The sequence below is a fragment of the Cornus florida genome, unplaced genomic scaffold (genome assembly GCF_030987335.1).
Source record: "Cornus florida cultivar Cherokee Brave unplaced genomic scaffold, ASM3098733v1 CherokeeBrave_3.0.0_Hap2_Chr08, whole genome shotgun sequence".
NCBI lineage: Eukaryota > Viridiplantae > Streptophyta > Magnoliopsida > Cornales > Cornaceae > Cornus > Cornus florida.
Genome location: NW_026775578.1, coordinates 46,260,268 through 46,280,990, shown reverse-complemented (window position 1 = coordinate 46,280,990; position 20,723 = coordinate 46,260,268). Strand labels below are relative to the sequence as shown.

At 35.3% G+C, this 20,723-nt stretch overlaps 1 protein-coding gene across 1 annotated transcript; it reads left to right on the top strand.

Moving 5' to 3' along the window:
• The first annotated feature begins 10,125 nt into the window (after positions 1-10,125).
• LOC132271585 (RNA-binding KH domain-containing protein RCF3) lies at positions 10,126-18,920 on the top strand. The gene is made up of 8 exons (XM_059773018.1): positions 10,126-11,169; positions 15,640-16,125; positions 16,460-16,708; positions 17,265-17,522; positions 17,867-17,946; positions 18,035-18,143; positions 18,242-18,368; positions 18,499-18,920. The coding sequence occupies exons 1-8, from the start codon at positions 10,483-10,485 to the stop codon at positions 18,516-18,518; spliced, it is 2,016 nt and encodes a 671-aa protein (XP_059629001.1). The 5' UTR covers positions 10,126-10,482; the 3' UTR covers positions 18,519-18,920.
• Positions 18,921-20,723: the final 1,803 nt, after the last annotated feature.

Here is a 20,723-nt window from a genome sequence, read left to right as displayed (position 1 = left end):
GATGTTTGTGGGCTAAACCAAGGGTGGCAGAGGAGGTTCAATGGAACTAATGTCGCCGGAAAAACCTAGGAAGAAGATGGTGAAAGGTTTCAGATCAAAAACCTTTAAAGAGGCAAGTTTCTTTCCTTTCTCCTTCTCTTTGGCTTGTGTTCAGTGCACCTGGAGAGTCTCTAGTGTTTAAGTAATTATGAATTGGAACGTACATGCTTAATATATGTTTTATTGATGGTCTTTACGTGTAAAAAAAATCAATTCTGTTTAATGCTTGCAAGTTTTGTTTCAGTTTTCTGTTTTAAGCATGTTATGTTGTTAGCAATTTTTAGTTTCTGTAATTGTTTTTAACCTCTGTAAATAATTCATGGGGATGATTATGGGGTGTTATAGGACTCTTAAGATCAGTAGTGAAGAGTAACAGAGGGGTTGGAATAGAATTGTCATTGCAAAATAGTTTCAGTGTTATCTCTAAAGCAGGTCTAGTTCGTGGCAAATTTGATCTATGTAATTGATTCAAATGGTTGTAATCAAACCTTTGGAATGCTAGTGGATATTAATAAGCCCCTTAGGATTAGTTTTAGAAACCAACTGAAGGGTAGAAATAAGCCGGAGAAGAAGCAGAAGGACGGAACTGAATCAGAAACGGACTGAAGCTCTCACAGGGGGAGAGAGAGCCGGCTCCATGGAAGGAGGAGCTGGCTCCCCCATGAGTAGAGGCTGCTCTAGGAGGGTAGAGCCGGCTCTACCCCAGCAAGAGGCTGCTCTAAGTCCCTTTAGAGCCGGCTCTAGGTTATTTTGGAGCCTGCTCTTCCATTTTAGGAGCAGGCTTTTCCACGGGTGTATTTTCAGAATTTTTTGGGTGTTGTTTGGATTGTTTTATGTGTTTCTAAACTATACTGGGAGTATATTGGGGTTCTTAACTTAATGATTAAGTGTTAAATGGATCATTTGTGGCATGGTTTATGGCTCGGTGCTAAAACAATAAAACAGTTTTCAAGTAAGCAACTTAGCATGCCATTGACGGATAAAAGGAACTGTTTTGCTATGATTAATTTTTTAGCAATTTCTTGGACAATATTATGATTGTAAAACTTATTTTAAATGCATGGTGAAGTCAATGATTTATCATAATTGATCTTTACATACGCTGGATGTTAATTGTTGGATTATTAAATCGGTTCCCGCAACTATGTGGTTATAAGCTTGGATTTGAATTGCTGAATGCTAAACATAGTTCTGCAATTATTTGAATATTGGTTTGGACTGTGAATTGCTAAACTTTAATTTATATGTTGTAATTTACATGGTTTTGGATGTTAATTGTGAAATCGTATATATTATTCTACAATTAACTGGATGATGGTTTTGAATTGAAATTGCTGAAGTATTATATGAACTATTCTGCAATTACCTAGCTTTTGGTTTTGGATATTAAATTGCTATACTATTTATCATAGTCTGTAATTTTTACATGGTTTTGGATTTTAATTGCTGAATTAATATATATTATGTCAATTACATGGATATAGAGGATTGTATGCACCGGTATGGGACGGTGTCATACTAGGGATGGTTTAGCTCAAAACGCATAAACCTAACCTATTGGATTAAAGGAAATGATTGTAAAATATTGAATCCTAATTTCGTTTAAGTCAGATCAATTGAGTAAGTTGTGAGACTATCTGGATTAATTAATGTTTGTGGTTGAGGTCAGATCAACTGAGTAGGTTGAGTGACCATTTGGATTTACTGTTGTTTGGAGTTAACTCATATCAACTGAATAAGTTGAGTGGTTAACTGATTATACGTTTTATGTCAGATCAACAAAGAATTGAATGACATACTCTGGTTTGGACGGATTTTAAATATATGATTATGGTACCACGATATGAGCTTGAGTCTCAGACTCGTTGGTTAGGGTGCGTATATGCAGTGGATGCGTAGCTGGTTATAGTAGGTTGAGGTGTACCATGTTAGGTCTAGGTACTCATACCCACCTTTGGGTGCATTTTTGCATGTTGCCTTCTATTCAGGTTGAGACCCCCTACATAGTCCAGTGAATGTCCCTTAGTGTGGATATTTATATATGTATGGATTAGATAGCTATTGCTGAGATATCTAGGGTGTATCTGCGTATCGGGTCACTGTATAGATTGTAGTTAGGATAGAACTTGCATGTGGGCCTGACCCACTTTTATTTTTACAGGTGTTCGTCAGTTCCAGGCTTAGAGCTTGATCGTGCTGAGCAGATACAGTTATTCACTCCACCGACGACGTAGGAGTATTTCTTCTCGTTATGAGCATTGGATTTCTTTGCAATTGTTCATATTCAGTATTGGAATTTTTAGTAGGGGTCCACGAGATGGATTCCCGAGTTGTATTAGATGTAAAAGAAAAGTGGGTGTATTCAAACTAGTTCTTGTATATAAAGTTTATTCGGAGGTTTTTCTATTAAAGGATTTTCATTTTAGTTCTTTTCAACAAAATTTTATTCATTCCTATTTTCTGTATTATATTCTGTGTTCGTTAAATTGCTAATTGATTTTGATATCCTCGGGTTGTCGGGCGTGGGTCTGACCAACCCGCATCCAGAAATTCGGGGGTATCACAATTATAACGTACAATTATTAATAATTTGGCATGTTTCCTTTGTTAATTGAATTATGTTACTGCAAGGTGAGTGGACTAAAATTGGCAATTAAAAAGCAACATAATTTCTTTTCTTTATTTCAAATCCGATTTTTGTAAAATAAAAAATAAAAAATTTCTTACTTTGTGAACACGAAATACCCCAAAATAACTTTTTGAGATGAAATTGTTATAATTGATGTACTCAAGTTAAAGACCTAAAACTATGAACGCTTTTAGTGTGAAAGAACATCGTTGCCCTCTATTTAATTCACAAGAATCTAATTATAAAGGACATTTAAGTTATGTAGTTTGAGAGTAATGCATTTATTATCTCATCATATATTGTTTGATTCCACCACCTACTACTTGAAAATTGTTAATTTGATTCCACCACCTACTACTTGAAAATTACATAACCTCTGGATGAAGTATAGGGGGCAAAATCTAGGAAGTTTACTCACTCTTTATTATTAGGATGGTTTTTTATTTTTTATTTTTTACTTTTTATTCTTATTATTAAGATGGTAAGAAACCGAAGGAAACATAACACTTTTTACATGCAAATGATTTGTTCAATTATATAGATGAAATCATGACCCCAAAAAAAAAAAAAAAAAAAAAAAAAAAAAAAAAAACCAATAATAAAAGTAAATAAATAAAAATAAGTTATAAATTAAGTGAATATAGTTAAGTGTTCTTGGGGCCTCAGCAATTATTTACATGTGTTATATCATGTTGTCCGAGCAGTGTTAAAAGATAATTTTTTAACAATTGGGTTTCTCAATCTGCTGTTAGCTTTGTGTTTGAAGGAATTGGAAGACTTGCTAGATGCGGAAAGAGGAAAGAGAAAAAGAAAATAAATTGTGTAAAGAATAATCTATTAAGGGGTATGTCCAAAAAATTCCTTAGACAACCACTTAAACAGACATTAGTTAAAAACATCTCCTTGGGATAGTTGATGTGAGATATAATTTTTGTAATTGGTGAATTTCGATGCCAAAACAAGTCTGATCGAGTTGTAATTTCAAAATCGAGATCGGCTACGGAAATTGGAAAGGTTGTTCAAGGTTGATATACTGAGATCTACGAAAAAAGGATGAACAACACATTACGAAGATGAGTTTTGAGGTTAAGACACTTTTCATACTTGGTATAGGTTTTCCAACTTACCTAAACAGGTGTCAGGCCTTCACAAGTTCAAGACTGGCCATCTTGAACCGATTCAAGCTTTTTGGAACCTGTTCAAGAATCAAAAGCTTTCTTCAAAAATTTCACTGGCTATTTTGAACCGGTTCAGCTTTCCTTGAACTGGTTCAAGGCTTTCAGCAAGATTTGGTAACTTAGTTTCTTATTTTGATTATTCTTCCTATTTGGTTTAGAATACTACCAAAAGTCCTATACACGAAAATTACCTTTTCCTATGTATGTCTAGGCCTTTGAAATTTCTATATAAACCTTGATATTTTCATCTAGGTTGATACGGCTTTTGCATTACATTTTCAGTTTTCTAAAAAGCCTATTAAAGAGATATTTTTGCAGAAAATCAAAGTTGATTTTTCTTTCATTCTTTCTAGAACACACATATAAAACATAAGAGTGAGTTTAGAGTGTTGTTCAAATTCTGATCGTGATCAAAGTCTTGCATCTATAATGATCAGAGAAAGCAGATCTACTTCTTCTACATCAAATTCAGATCTTGAAGAACAGAGGTGAAACGATCACACTTTGAAAGGGTCAAAGCATTCAAAGAATGTTGTTTGATCTACCATCAATTCTTTTACAAAGATCAAGAGTAAGCTTGAGGGAGGTCAAAAGCTGTTAGACGGGACGTCGCAAAGCCAGAGGATTGTCAACGATTTATGTTTGGTAGAACGATAGGGTGTGAGCCTAAGTCAAAGTCCATTGTACTTTGTTTCAAACATAGTGGATTGGTTTACTTTGAATTGCACAGTTCACGAGATTTTTCTCACGCAAACAATTGGTCTATTTTACCAATTGGGATTTCCTCGTTAAAAATTCTGGTGTCATCTCTAAATTTATTACTTTACTTTATTTTATCTTGCATGAGATTAATTGATTAATTGCTAAAAGAAGTAAAGTTAGAAAGACACAGATCTGTTTTTTTTAAATACAAAACTTTATATGCAAGTTATCTTCCGTTGTACAACTCATAGTTGAGGGAGATTTTTTTGTCAAAAATACTCATAAAGGGGGTTTTTCGCAACTGGGTAATACTCCCTCTGTCCTATTATAATAGTCCAATTCCACATTTCACAGGTTTTAAGGCAACAATTTTTATCATACTTTATCAAAAGATGCATTTTCAAATTTGTACTTCCCTAAAAATTTGTTTTTTCATTTAGCGCATTTATAAAAATTTAGCACCAATTTGAACAAAAAGTTATATTTAAAAATTTTAAAAGTTCCTTTTACCTAAATATAATAAACTCCAACTCAGAACAAACTCCAACTCAAAACAAACTCTCTCCTCTTTACCAATACACGTTTTGTCACTTAGCCAAAATCTGCACAGTCCTTGTGCTATTATACCAGGCGAGTTCATCTCCTTCTTAACTCTTTATCTTTCTCATTCTTATCTTTGTAAAATTTCCTGCTACTACACTAGGTGAGTTCATCTCCTTCTTTAACTCTTTATCTTTCTCATTCTTATCTTTATAAAAAAATTTGTCTTTTAACACCTACGTTTTCTTTCTTTAACTTTATTTGTTCTCAGGTACAATTTTGTTTGACCGAAATTAAAAAGGAACTAACGAACCAAGAACGTCAGGTAATTGCTGAAATTCTATTGATGCAAAATGAAAATGGAAAATTGAAACGGCATACCATACTCGCCATAACCAACATGTTTTCTGTTTGTGCCAGAACTATTAGTCAAATTTGGCATCAGGTTGTGGAAAATCTTTCAAATGGGTTAGCAATTGATGTTTCCAGCAAGAAGCAGAACAGAGTTGGTCGCAAACGGGTGCAAGTTGATCTCAATAAGGTATCAGAAATTCCTCTCCGACAAGGTATAAACATTCTATCTTTATCATTTCCTATGCAAGTTACTAAATCTACATTACATAAAAGAAATAAAGATGGCTTTATTAGACCACATTCAAATGTATTGAAGCCATATTTAACTGAAAAGAATAAGAAAACAAGGTTGTTGTTTTGTTTGTCAATCCTTGAACAGTGCAGTCTTTTTGACAGGCCAACTTTCTGCAATATGCTTAATTATGTTCACATTGATGAAAAATGGTTCTATATGTCTAAAGAGTCTGAGAAATATTATCTTCTTGCTGAAGAAAATGAACTCGTATGTACCTGCAAAAGTAAAAGGTTCATTATAAAAGTTATGTTTATTGCCGTAGTTGCTAGGCCACGAGTTGATACTTCTGGCCATGAAGTTTTCTCTGGAAAGATTGGAATTTATCCACTTATCTACAAAGTTCCTGCTAAACGAAGTAGCAAGAATCGCATGGCTGGTACATTAGAGACAAAATCAATTTTGTCGATAACTAAAGATATAATTCGATCGTATTTAATTTAGAAAGTTCTACCAGCAATTCGAGCTAAATGGCCTTGTGGGGGTACGATGGAAACCATTTATATTCAACAAGATAATGCAAAACCACACATTGATCCATTGGATGCATAATTCCTAGAAGCTACGACTAAAGATGGGGTTTGATATACGGTTAACATTCCAACCTCCTAATAGTCTAGATTTGAATGTTCTTGATCATGGATCCTTTAGAGTAATCCAATTGCTTCAATACCAACGAGCTCCCATTACCATTGATGAGTTGGTGGATGCAGTGAAAAAATCTTTCAATGAATTATCGACGGAAACTCTTGATAATGCTTTTTTAACGTTGCAGGGCTGCATGATTGAAACAATGAAGGTGTCTGGGGAAAACAACTACAAATTGCCATATATGAAAAAAAAAATCAATTGAGGAATCATGGTAATCTTCCTGCTCAACTTTACTGTGAACGTGATGTGGTTGAAAATGCTCTAAGTCACCTAAGACATTGATCATCCTTTTGTGACAGCAATGTAAGTTTTTTTCTCTTGATACAGTATTTTGTTGTTTGGAGTTGTAATGTGAGTATAGCATGCAATATATATAAATTTATTTTTTATTTTTTACAAGTTTTTGTAGTGTAATAAATGAAGATGGGTGCCTTGTTTTTCTTTTTAAGAAGAAGAAGACTTTGGTTTTAAGTATGGAAGAATGTATTGTGCAACCTTAGGACTTTTGTAAACTTACTTTGGTTTTATACCTAGAAGGTATGAAGAATGGTGTGAAGGAAGTCTCTGATTCCACATACAAATATTTTGTAAGTCATGTGAGTTTCCCGTTCATATTCTATTGTTTTTATGTTTTTTTAGCCTCAGTTCATAATTTATTGTTTGTGGACAGGTTTTTGTGGAGGTAAAAAAATGAAAATGGGTGTTCTGTTTTACTCTCTTACCTTTTTATGAAGGGGTTACGTAAAGGAATGATGTACTAGTAATATTCCCAACAGTTTTTGTGTAAGAAGTTTGTGTATGTACATACAAAAAATTGTAAAGAATGGTGTTAGAGTGTAAATAAAAATGGGTGCTCTATTTTGCTCTCTTACCTTTTTATGAAGGGATTACGTAAAGAAATGATGTACTAGTAATATTCCCAACAGTTTTTGTGTAAGAAATTTGGTATGTATATACAGAAAAATGGTAAAGAATGGTGTTAGAGTGTAAATGAAAATGGGTGCTCTGTTTTGTCTCTTACCTTTTTATGAAGGCGTTACGTAAAGGAATGATGTACTAGTAATATTCCCAATAATTTGTGTAAGAAGTTTGAGCATGTACATACAAAAAAATTTGTAAAGAATGGTGTTAAGAGTGTAAAAAGAATCTCTGTTTCTTCTGTTTGAAAATGATTTGTATTTTTAAGAAGAAAGTTTTGGCTGGCTTACGTAAAGGAGGAGAAAATATTGTGCAATGTTGGGACTTTTGTAGTGCTTATTTTTATTTTCATACATATGAAGGAATGATGCACTAATAATACTACTGATTGTCATAGTGTAAAGAATTTCGAGTTATGCATACAAAAAGCTGTAAAAAATGGCGTTACGCTGTAAAAAGAAACATTTGTTCCATTTGGTTGAAAACACTCTTCTTTATCTAACAATAATCCTCGTTTTTGTAAGCCATATGAGTGTTTTCTTTGATAATTTATTGTTTGTGTACTAGTTTTTGTGGGGGATAAAAAATGGGTTTTTGTAGGGATCTCTTTTTTAAGCAGAAAAAGGTTATGTTGTTCACTGTTGGAACTTTTGTAGAATTATTTGTGTTTTTATATACACAAGAAAAGTGTATTGGAACCGTGTAATGTGAAAGAAGAATATGGTGTATAAAAGTTCTAAGAAAAAATGGGTTTCAAAAGTAGTATGGAAAATTTATTTTTAATAGGGTCCACTTATTTTGAAATTTTAATTAGTTTAATCTTTTAGGGATAAGTTGGGAATGTAATAAAAAATAGCGCATTGATTTTTGAAATGTGATAACTAAAATGAGCCAGCACAAAATGAGATAATAGACTATTAATATGAAACGGAGGTAGTAGTAAATGGGGGTTTTTTGCAATTCATCCTTCAATTAATGATAATTTATTTTCAAAAATCAAAAAGAAAAAAATGACACTTGGATGAAAAAATTGGGTATGGTTAATATTTTTATCTTCTTGTTGACCATAGATGAATAATTTAAACAGATATTTAATTAGTGATTGAAAATAATTTAATTATTAAAGGAGATCACAAAATATCTGATGATTTCTTTTTTTTTTTTTCTTCATTTTCTTATCTCGCTTTCAAATCTTTTGGTAAATTTTTTAGATGATTATCAGAACATAATTTGATAAATTATTATAAAAAAAATTACATGAGATAGTTATACAGTAAATTGAGATTGTGTTAGATTTATATAGCTTCCACATTTTAATATATAATTGCTACAGGACTGATAAGAACTTGTTCCATCTGTGGGTTTTTGTTTTTTGTTTTACTTTTTAGTCTCTTCCATATTTTTTTCTATCCCATTAAATCGAGCCAGAATTTCCTATTGTAACTAGCTACAACGTCTCGAATTTCAAAACCTGATTTATAATAAAAGAAAGAGAAATTTGGATTAAAATTTAATGTAATGTCTCTTATGTTAGTATTGTTGACTTTTCAACATATTACATATGTTATTTAACATAGATAAAGTAAATATTTGAAAATAAATATATTACTTTACTAGTGTAAAAAATCCCTATAGTATCACTAAAATATTAATGATCTATACCATCCTCATTAGTGAGACATGTCATCACAGAAATGGTGATTTATTATGGTGAGTAAATACACATTTATCAAATCACAACTAAATTACAGAGGTAGTAATTTATTATTAGTTCACATCACTAGTGAAAATAATGCAGATCCTTATTAGTGAGAATGGTGCAAATTCTCACTAATGAGAAGGACATAAATATCATTCTTTCAATAAAATCCACCAATCTCATTCCATTACACGATGATGGCGGGCATGAATGAATATGAAAAAGACCCAACCTTGTTTGGTCGATCTCAAGTTATACACAAAAACAACAACTAAGCATACACAAAAACAAATTTTCTTCTATTTTGAAACTCCAACTTCTTACCAGCAAGATCATATTAGTATAGAAAGACAAAAAAACCGTGCCAAGCTTCAGAGGTTCAATTCATACTCGACTTAAAATCGTAACGAGTTCGAAATGCTTTATTTTGAAAAGCTTAAGTTTGACTCGATTCAACTAATTTAATGAAAATAGTCAATCTCGTTATCAAATTTTTATTTAAATTTGACTTAAACTCGTGTTCTTCTTAACACAAATCTAAATTCATGAATATATATATATATTCACTATGCATACAAATTTATTATACGAATCTTAATAAACTAGAGAAAAATAATACTCATACTTATTTAGAGAGTTAAACACCATATCGAATATCAACTAAATCAATGTATAATATCCTATCAACTAAATCACTTAATAGTATCCGGAGATTTACAATATTGAACACCATTCATTTGCACCTACGCTGACATACCACCTACCTTAGTGGACCAAAGTATTGAAATATTGAATATTATTTAACATTTAATAATAATAAGCGAATTTCGGTGTTCCATTAGTAGCATGCCCCAACTCACACGCAAGGGACCAAACGGAACGCTCACTTTTTTTCTTTTTCTTTTCCTGTTTCCGGGTCTTCCTGTGAACCAATGAATCGGCAATTGGACATTTTCGTCATTTTACAAACCCCGGTCTTCACTCGAACCACCACACACGACGTCGTACTACGTGTATTCATAATTCCCCGAGTCATCATTGGCCTTTGGTTCGGTGTGTCCACCAACTTGGCCACGTGACCTCTCCAAAGATGGCCATTATAAAGACACAGCAGCAGTTGCTCATAGAGGAAGAGAGAGAGAGTGAGTTTCTAGAGAGATAAAATAGTACAGTAATCATACATACATATACACTGAAGTGGTACACATTACAAGAGCTCTCTCTCTACCTATGACACTGCTGAGCTCACTTTTCTTCATCTCTAGGGTTTGAACTTTGAACTTTTCTCTTTAGGTTTTTCTCGAGACACAGTCGGCACAAAGAAAAACTCAGAACTACATCACAACATCAGAACCACTACCAAAGAAACCCTAACTCAACTCTGGAGAAACTAGTACCCAGATTTCAGTACATTGGTGCGTCTAATCTGAATCTGTAGAACAAATCTGAGACCGGAAAAATCCCTGATTTGAACACTGAGATGGACAGATCAAGATCTAAGAGGTACTACTACGACCAAGACTACGATTCCGAAACCCTACCCAGGAACAAACAACGCTACAACAGTCACGGCAGCCATCACTACACTGCCAACAACCACCACCGCCGTTCCGCCGCCGGAGGCGGCGGCGGCGGCGGCGGAGGTCGTAAGGTCCAGGATCCCTCGCTTATGGTCACTACGAGTTACCGGATTCTGTGCCATGACATTAAGGCCGGTGGTGTGATTGGGAAGTCTGGAAGCATAATTAGGGCTATTAGGCAACACACTGGGGCTTGGATCAATGTGCATGAGTTGGTACCTGGAGATGAGGAGAGAATCATAGAGATATCGGACACGCGGAGGCGGGACCCCGAGGGGCGAATGCCGTCCTTCTCGCCGGCGCAGGAGGCCCTGTTTCTGATACATGAGAGGATACTTGAGGGAGATGCTGGTGGATATAATCTTGGGTATGGAGCTGGTGATGATGATGACGATTACGGGCCACGGGGTGGAGGAAACCGGGTCGTGACGAGGCTTGTGGTGTCAAGGATGCATGTGGGGTGTTTGCTAGGGAAAGGGGGGAAAATAATTGAGCAAATGAGATTTGAGACTAAGACACAGATTAGGGTTCTTCCTAGAGATCACAGTCTGCCTAGGTGTGTTGCAATGTCGGAGGAAATTGTGCAGGTTTTGAACATTTCATCCTGGAAGTCTTTAATTGCGTTTTTAAAATTTGAGCTTTAAGTTTCATTTGAATTGCTAGTGAAATTATCCAGCTCTGGGGCATATTGGGCATGCATTGGTTTGATTGAAGCTCATTGCAGAAGTTTGATCTTGGACTACTAAAATAGCTTCAAAGTTGTGCAATGAATTCATTATGAGATATCACATTGTTTTATTTTGATAATTTGCAGCTGAGTTTTGCAGTACTTACTGATTAATACATGCGGGCTATAGCATTAACAGTTATATCAACATCACAAAGGCAGATGAAAGGCGAAAGAGGCACATTTTCAGCTTTGAGAAATTTTTAATTGAAATCGGGTTAGAACATAACAAGGAAAATCTTGATAAAGTAGGACACTGACATGGCAAGGACCATGCGGCACGTATATGATGTCCGCATATGCATTATTATATGGAACAAATACATAATCTTGATTACTTTTTCTACATTATCTATATTAACAGTTTCATAACATGGAATATGAAGCTCAACAAAAATTGTAGGCATCATTTTTTCATGCATAATGTCCCCCAATGAACATCATGCATAATTTGTTTCTCAATAACTATTCTTTTATCTTTGCCCTTATATTTTTTCATATATAAGAAGTGCCACTACATGGTTCACTATGACAGCTAAGTTTAGCAACTTCCTTTGGAAAAATGGACACGTACAGGGCATGTACAACATTTCTTTAAGGGCAAAGAGTGTTGGAGGAATGTTGCCTATGATAAAGATGCATTTCTCAATTGTCCATGTTATATAGTAACACATGGTAATGAAAAGTTTAATTTGATATCTAATAGCATTCATATATTTCCTTGGCAAAATGCTTCGTAATCATTTTACTCCCAATTATATTTAGGAATTTCTTTGGAGCTGTCCTTTTTTGTTTTTGGTGGCTCTAGTAAAAGTGTTGTTCTAGAGTTCCTTTCTATATTTGATTTGGCATTGTGGTCTGCAACAATTTTTCTAATGTTAAATCAAAACGTAATCATGGTAACATCTTCTTTATATACATTGAGTACTTAAGATGTTTTATGTTGTATTTAGGGGTCATTTCTTTGTGCAATGGTAAAAACTCGGACTAACAACATTAAGGACACGAGTTTTAGTGTGACTACCTTTGTGGGTGGGTGTGATGTGAGTGGTTGCGAGACACTGGATGAGCTACCAAACTAGCAGGTTACAGGGTGTCATGATCCTCACATCACCTGGGGAAGGTGACGTGCTATATGTAAGGTTCAATACCCTTCTATGACACAACGCGTTTTAAAGCCGTGATGGTCGTGAACCCATCAGAACTCCAAGGTTAAGCGTGCTTACTCTGCAGTTCTACATGGGAGCCAAAAGCGGACAATATTGTGTCTGGGTAGGGTGAGGGATGTTACATTTAGTATGAGAGCTGCCACTTTGTGCAAAGTATGTCAAAGATTAGGTCTTGTCTCCAGTCTTTTCTCTTTTTAATCCCATGGAATGTGTAGAAATATCTGTGGTATTATTATTATTTTTTTTATTAGTTGTTTTCAGCCTTTTATTAGATGTTTGATGTTTTATGTAAGATCCCTATTATCATGGGATCACCTAGATAAGAGCTCTGTAATCATGGGATCACGTAGATAAGATCCCCATAATCATGGGATCACGTAGATTTTGGCATATTTCTTGTTTTTCTCTGATTTGGTTTCCTTTCTTTGTCCCCTATTCTTGTATATAAATATAGCTCTTGGCTCTCTGCTTGAGTAAGCCAAAACCCAAAACTTCTTCTTTTGAATGTAACCAATACCTAGTATGCCTTTCCATAGCATTCTTGATTCGTTTAGGTATTCTTCTTTCATCATCAGTCTTGCAAGTATGAACAAGGGGATATGGGAGACACAGTCTTTGTTGTCATTGACCGCAAGTTCTTTTAGTTAGGCACCTGTCTTGACCTCAAGTACCTAACTACATTTGGTGATTGTATTAGTCAATGTGGATAACATCAGCATGCTTATTTCTTATCTGAAGTAGAGGTTAATGGACTGTTGTATTCTCACTTGGTTTGGTCCTACTGTATCCATCAAGTGCTTGGTAGCAGTAAAGTTTAAAGGAGAGTTACGTAATAGAAGAGGGAAATTTTGCGCAAGAGTAATGGTCAAACTGGCTAGTTTGGCCCACTTTTCCCAGTTCACGTTCAGAAAAACAGCTAATTGCTGAAATCTTGAATTGATAAGAGGACTGACATGTTTTCCTTTTCATTGACGTATGAGGATACCGCTGAGGGAAGTGACAGATGTGGTCTTTTATTTCACGTGTTGTAGGATTTGATTGATTGCTGAAATAAGTTTGACAATTCAAAGTATGTTTTTCATTTCATGAAGTTTTATGCTTTGATCTTAATTATCACACGATATCCATCACTTTACAATTAATTTTAGCTTTAAATGAGATTAACACGTGTCTTCTCTTTCTTGACCTCTGGCTCAGGTGGTTCTCTTGTTAAGTTAGTGGCTTCATTTTCCTATTTGCTTTCCCCCTAACCCTAAATCATCACCCACTCACACTATGGAAGATTTATCGAGTGGTAAAAAATTTCCAAAATTCTCTTCACCCACGTACTCTTCAAAAGCATATGAAAAACCCGTGTAGGACACATGATTCAGATAAGGTTATGGGATATGTGTGTGACACATTTGGTTGGACATGTACCTAAAAAGCATATTGGATAATTCAATTATAATAGATTATTGCTTCAAAACGAGTTTACTGCGTATTTCTGGAACACTAGGTTACATAAAAATGTTATTTTACTCTATTAAATAGTTTTTATTTATTTATTTATTTATATTTTATTTTAAATATGAATATTTTACAGTCTCTCCATATCTTTCTATTTGGAGATTTGATACATTTGACACTCGAACACATACTGCAACCGACACACGTATCTGAGTCTAGTTGAAATAGGTTTTTGGCTAAATGAATAACTCCATTGCTGGAGAAGTGTATGGTGCATATGTGGACATGGACACATCATTGCATGAATATGCTGAAGTGACAAATCTTTGAAAAATGGTATATGAACAAGGATATGACACAAGAATATGAATGTAAATTCCTATACTGTTATACACCTATATTATTTGTGAAAAGTACTTAACTTTGATTAGTTTATCTATTTTTTTGATAAGTAACTTTGATTAGTTTATCTATAAATCTATATTAACAATTGATGACTTATCAAAATTGCATAACTTGGAAGATGAAGCTCAGGAAACATTACAATAGTAACTATAGTATATTTACCAGTAATAACTACTCTCATGTTACATAGTTTTGTTTTTACCTATATTTTCATTTCTATTTTATGTTACTGAGATGCTCATGCTTGACCTCTTTTCATGTCTCAATATGGATTTCACTAAAATATTTTGGACATGTTCAGCCGCTTTTCAACACATTACGTTGAGTGTCCAAGGTGTGCCAGTCTACCTTTGTTTTGGTGGCTTTGGGTCTTAACTCTCATGCCCTAGGTCAAGGTTTCAAGACTGGTAGAGAGAAGGAAGAAAAAGTGTCCAAGGTGTGACATGTCCGTCATGGACATGGCTCTTCTTAAGAAGTTCCCATGCTACATGGTTGGAGAACTAAGAATAAAAATGGTTTTGATTTAGGCCTCAACATTGAGGACGTATATGTTTAAAAGACTGGCTTTGGAAGCTGCAACAAAATTCCCTTAGGCATGATTTGTTATATGGAATGAAGATGCTTTGGCATAAAAAAGAAAGGCAGCTGCTTATCGTCAAAGACCCCCAAGAATCTTTTTCATCTCCTTGGTAGTTGTTGAACTCTTTGCTGCATCTACTATGATCTTTCTTTTTTTACAAACGAATTCAAATTTGGGAACTGTTTGGGCTAGCATTCCTTGATCGGACAAAGGTAGAAGAATTAGGAACTGTAACAAATGAATATGCCATTTCAAATCAAATAGGTGGAGTAACATCTAGGTTTGTACTTGCAGAGTCCTGTTGCACTTTAAGAGCTTGAGATTGGTTTTGCTAACTTCTAGCTGTCCCACTTGTTGAAAAAAAAAATTCTTTATCCTTCAGATGGGGGAAATGTTATTTTTAATGTGATTTTATAGGCTTTATCATTGCAGAAATTCAGTAGCATCACACTGCCTATGCTCTCTCAATTTTATTTTTAGTCCAAGTGTTTTGCATGTTCAAACTTTGTGTATAGTAATTCCTCACAGACGTGCCATCTGCCAACACTTGAAATTAAGAAACGAATTTGTGGTGTAGGTATGTAGCTTTTGTTTTTTTTGTTATGGATAACATTTCTTCTGTTAGGAATCTGTAAGTGTAGCTTTCCTTATAAAGAAATGTAGCTTTGCTTATGCATTTGTTAATGAAAAAATGTTTTATGATATGGTAAGGTTGTCTCCCTTACAGGTTCTAGGTGATGCAAATAATGTGAAGAATGCTGTAGCAATCATTTCCTCACGACTGAGGGAGAGCCAGCATCGTGATCGTACTCATTTTCATGGTCGACTACATTCACCTGAGCGGTTCTTTCCTTCTGATGATGATTATATCCCTCACATGAACAATACACCACGCAGAACATCCATGGATGGGGCTCCTTTTGAATCCCGATTATCTGACAGCATGGCCGGTGCCAGAAGCAATAACTATGCCTCACGGCCATCTGGCTATACGATGGAATATGGGTCTGCTGCTGTGGCTGACAATGCACAGCTGTATTCTTTTGAGGACCTTGTTTTTCGAATACTTTGCCCAATTGACAAGGTGGACTGTGTTTTTGGAGAGTCTGATGGGATTATAGAATTGCTTCAAAATGAAATTGGTGTGGATGTTAAGGTTACTGATCCAGTGGCTGGGTCAGATGAGCAGATAATTATCATTTCATCCGAGGAGGTACCCAATGTCTCAATCTTTTATGAAGTAATGCTATTACTATTTATTTTACTTGTGGAGGCTTCTTTGTTCTCTGGTTGTATTGTTTTATGAAAGTAAAGTTGGCCTTGACTCTCTCTTTTTTTTTTTTTTCAAGTAAATAAGATGGCCTTTACTTTTTTCTTCAAGCCTTTTGAGTTCTTATGTTCATTGTAGCTTTTCAAATATGTCTGAACATCTTATCATTAGAATGGTAATATTACAAGCTATGACACTGTTAATATCTTTCCTTAAATCCTGTCTCCTCACCATTCAAAAGGTTCCAACAGATTGTCTGGTTTCTATATGTTCTTAGGGTCCTGACGATGAGCTATTTCCAGCTCAAGAAGCTTTGTTGCATATCCAAACTCGAATTGTTGATCTTGCTCCGGAAAAGGAAAATATTATTACCACTCGCTTACTTGTTCCATCTGGTGAGATTGGATGTTTGGAGGGAAGAGATGGATCATTATCTGAGATGAAGAAATTAACTGGTGCAAACATACAGATCCTGCCTAGGGAAGAACTCCCTGTATTTGTTTCAGAGACAGATGAGATTGTACAGGTTTGTTACTATATACCCACCAAATGTGTAAAAAGACCATTTATGGAAAGGGGAAAAAAAAGTGTAAAAATACCCTGACTTTTTTATGCAGTGAATTCTATGTTCAACTTTCAAGGTACTAGTTTAGTGGATCAAAAGTATTACGCATGATGCATATGCAAAGGGTGGATCGTTATGAAAAAATCCTGAAATTTATGATATATGACACATGCTGTAATTTTCAAAATATAGGAGGTGACAATTTCTGAGCAATGAATGCTTGTCTGTTTATTTATACCAACTCTTGATGTTAAATATCTCCTTTTATGAATTATCTAACTGATTATGTTTGAAAGGTTATATAACTGATGTTTCTTTCCTAGTTTGTATGATATGCATGTCCTCCATGTGTTGCAGATTAGTGCATCTCCAATGTTTCAAATGTCTATTGACTGGGATGATTTCACAAAAGATGGTCTTAAAAAACTGCACCTTCTACAAATCACCAAAAAAGGTGTATTGGGTAGAATAATTTATAGTTCTAGAGTTCTAAACCATGACTTCATATCGTCTACAGATCGTAGGGGAGATAAAAGCTGCCCGAGAGGCTCTTCTTGAAGTGACATCAAGACTACGTAGTTACCTATATCGAGAGTTCTTTCAAAAAGATATGCCTCCACCTATATCTGCACCCAGTCCTGTGGGAAGTGCATTAGCGCTGGAGGCAGTTTCTGCCAATATCGTGACTCCTGTTCGCGAAGGTTATGCTGGAAGTGACCTTCCTGCTGCAACTTTTCAAAATGTGCCTACTCTTGGAGCAGCACAGCCCGCAAGGGTATGTATACTGGGAACTTCTTCTTCTTCCATTAAACTTTTTTCTCTCTAATGATGTGTTTTATATTACCCAGAACTAGGTTATTCTTTCTTTATTAGGCACCTGCTATGAAATGTACTTGCTTTCTTTTCTCCTTTTTTGCATGCTGGGAAATTGGGAAACTCAGCCTGTCAAACCTTTAAAATTTTCACGAGACATCTAGTTGCTTGGTTTGTGGAAGCATTGCTGACTCGGCTACTTGGCTCCTGCCCCATGGATTGCCTTAATGGGCTCCATCCAGATAGATGCCATATTTTGCGGTTTCAGACGATTGGAATTTAACAATGTGACCCCTCATTTTGTAGGACTCTGGAGGATCTGGCAGTGAAACAGTTAAGCAGACTGAAGGTGAGCGTCGTGAAGAGGTGCCGAGTACGTTGAACAGGTAATAAGCCTTTCTTTCATTATACCATATTGGGGACTTTCATTAATCATGTTACCGAATTTACTATCTGTCTTCAATTTTCTGCTAGATTCCCTGTGCCGCTTGTCACTAGGAGTATACTGGAAGTGATCATACCACAGCAAGCAGTCCCCAAGCTCATAACAAAATCAAAGAACAAGCTTGCTCAGATCAGTGAGGTGAGTTTTGGACTCCTGCAGTATTTCACTACTCAGTTTTGCCATGCTCGGCTGAGACTTAATTTATGTGTTTTACTTCTGCTTCACCATGCAAACAGTTGTCAGGAGCTAATGTCAAACTGATTGAAGATAGACCAGAAGTAACAGAGAACATCATTCAAATATCGGGTACTCCAGAGCAGGCTGAGAGAGCCCAGAGCTTGCTTCAGGGATTTATTTTAAGCAGTAAGTTTGTGTGTTTATGCGTGTGGACAAGCATGTATGTTCAGCAACCTTAATTGTTGATTTTCCTATATTTTCATGCATTGGATTTACACCTCCTTCCTTTTTCTTTCTCCGGTCAATAATAATTCAGCCCAAGAAGATGGACCTTGAAGTGATGCGGGAAAGTAGACGCGCGTGTGAGGCTAATTAAAGCTGCTTGAATGAGGAGAGTGCCTTGCAGTTTTTATCTAGTCTTACTTCTTGGATGCAACTCCTATAGAAAGGGTATCCTTCTCCATATCTAGTCTCAGAAAGGTATGTATGTTGTTTCTTGAATTGTCGGCAGTTCTACAAGGAAGAATGTACAAAGGGAAACTGGGGAATACTGTAAATTTTACTTTGATGATTTGTTATTGTCTTATGTTTTGCAATGTAGCAATTTTCCTGCATGAATGAGGTAACGGAGTTGAGGACTTAACTAGTGTGCTATATTCAGGCAGTTGCCTATTATATACCGTTGTGCTTCGGGTTGATGCCTAAATTTGAGTTATAAATTTCTCATTTCACGGTGCATGAATGGAAGTTCCATTTCTTCGTATCTGCGAATTTCTGATATCTTATCTTAAAAATGGATTCAGAATTTCTGACGTGCTTCGGAAGATGGCCAAGGAAGTTTGACTTCTAATATTTTTTTCTTAAAAATGGATTCGTAATTTCGGATTGCCTTTTTTTATAATTGACTTGCTATACTAGTTTTCCTGCTTTAACACCAAACCCCCCTCCGGCTCCTGCTTACATTTATGCTCTGCAATCAGTTTGTTTGCTTGAAATTCAATGGTGAATGGACAGAGAGAGACCTTGGAGGCCTATAATATCTATAAGATTTTCAATCTCTATAGGTTCCCAAAGGTTTCAGTTTGGTTCTGTGTCTTCTTCGCAATCAAAGAATGCTAAAGGATAAAAAGTTGGTGGCCAAATATGTTGTTTGGAAGGGGTGTATAACCTCTGGACTTTGAATGTTTTTTGGTATATATCTGAATATTGTCTGCTTGAATTGTTTGATAAAGTGGCATACTGACATGGTAGTGAAACTCGAACTGATGTTTTCTATGTTTCTTGTGTGTGTGTGTGTGTGCGTGTGTGTGTGTGTGTGTGTGTTTGTGTTTTACTTAGAAAGTATCCTCTGTTCAATTGTCACTGTATGTGGTCATAGTGACTAACTGGGAGCAAGCTAATGCTGTTTGAGACCTTACCACAACCATATAATAGCTCACCATGTTCAGATTTGATGTGGTGAACTAGAATGGTACTAAACCTAAGATAATTTGGGTAAAGTCGAGTGATGTCTATATATTTCTATTCTTATCCAGGGGACAATAATCAACAGAAAAGTGTGTGTGTGTGTAGTGGTAGTATAAAGAAGACAAGGTTTTATGGTGTGAGGAATCTATTCATTACCTTATTTGTGGACTATATCCGAGAAAACCAGATATTAGTGACCAAAGTTGAATGATGTATAAAAATCTCATTGTACCATGGTTCGTAGTATCGGTCGCGATCGAGGTGTAACGGATTCGGACAAAGTCAGTGTAAATTGTCCGATACGAGTCGCGTATCGGACTTGAAAAAGGGTCGAATATCGACTGATATATCGCGTATCAGACTTGAAAAAGGTTCGAATATCGACTGATACATCGCGTATCAGACAAACTAAAACGCAAATAGGAGTCTAAGAGATTACAAAAAATTATTATATGTTTTCGAACCTTGAGTCAATCATTGATTAACCAAAACGCAATCATGTAAGTTTTGTGTTAGCTTTAATTTTTTTGCGTTGTGGGGCTTGTTCTGCGTCATTTTTTTTAAGTTGTTAATCTTTTGGCATACTAATAATAAAAATTCATCTTCTCCGAAGAAAGAGGATGACAAGGAGGCTATGTTACCACTTCTTACCATCCAAGAACGTCAAGAGGTATTGGGTACCCAAGGGTACCAAAAATACAATACCCCATCCAATGAAGAATTCTCATTTCCAATTTATTATAGAGGGCAATGGAGAGTTTTGACGAAATCCAGAGAGTATAAAAAATATAGTACCCCATCCAATGAGGAAGAATTCTCATTTCTTATTTATTATCGAGGGGAATGGATCCAACGAAAAATTCTCATTTCCCATTTATTATTGAGTTTTGACGAAATTCAGAGAGTTTAAAAAAAATATAGTACTCCACCCAATGGAGAATTCTCATTTCCTATTTTCAAGGGGAGCAGAGAATTTTGATTTAATAGGATATAGTAAAACGTAAGGGTATTGAATTTTCTTTCAAATTGTTGCTCTCACAACTTGTGGTATAATGGACAAAAATAAATTTTTTC

Bases quoted from the DNA above. Each gene is read 5' to 3' on its own strand.
- LOC132271585 (XM_059773018.1), top strand. From the start codon at position 10,483: ATGGACAGATCAAGATCTAAGAGGTACTACTACGACCAAGACTACGAT. The intron at 11,170-15,639 runs GTTTTGAACATT...TCTCCCTTACAG, and splicing joins TGTCGGAGGAAATTGTGCAG to GTTCTAGGTGATGCAAATAA. The intron at 17,947-18,034 runs GTAATAAGCCTT...ATTTTCTGCTAG, and splicing joins GTGCCGAGTACGTTGAACAG to ATTCCCTGTGCCGCTTGTCA.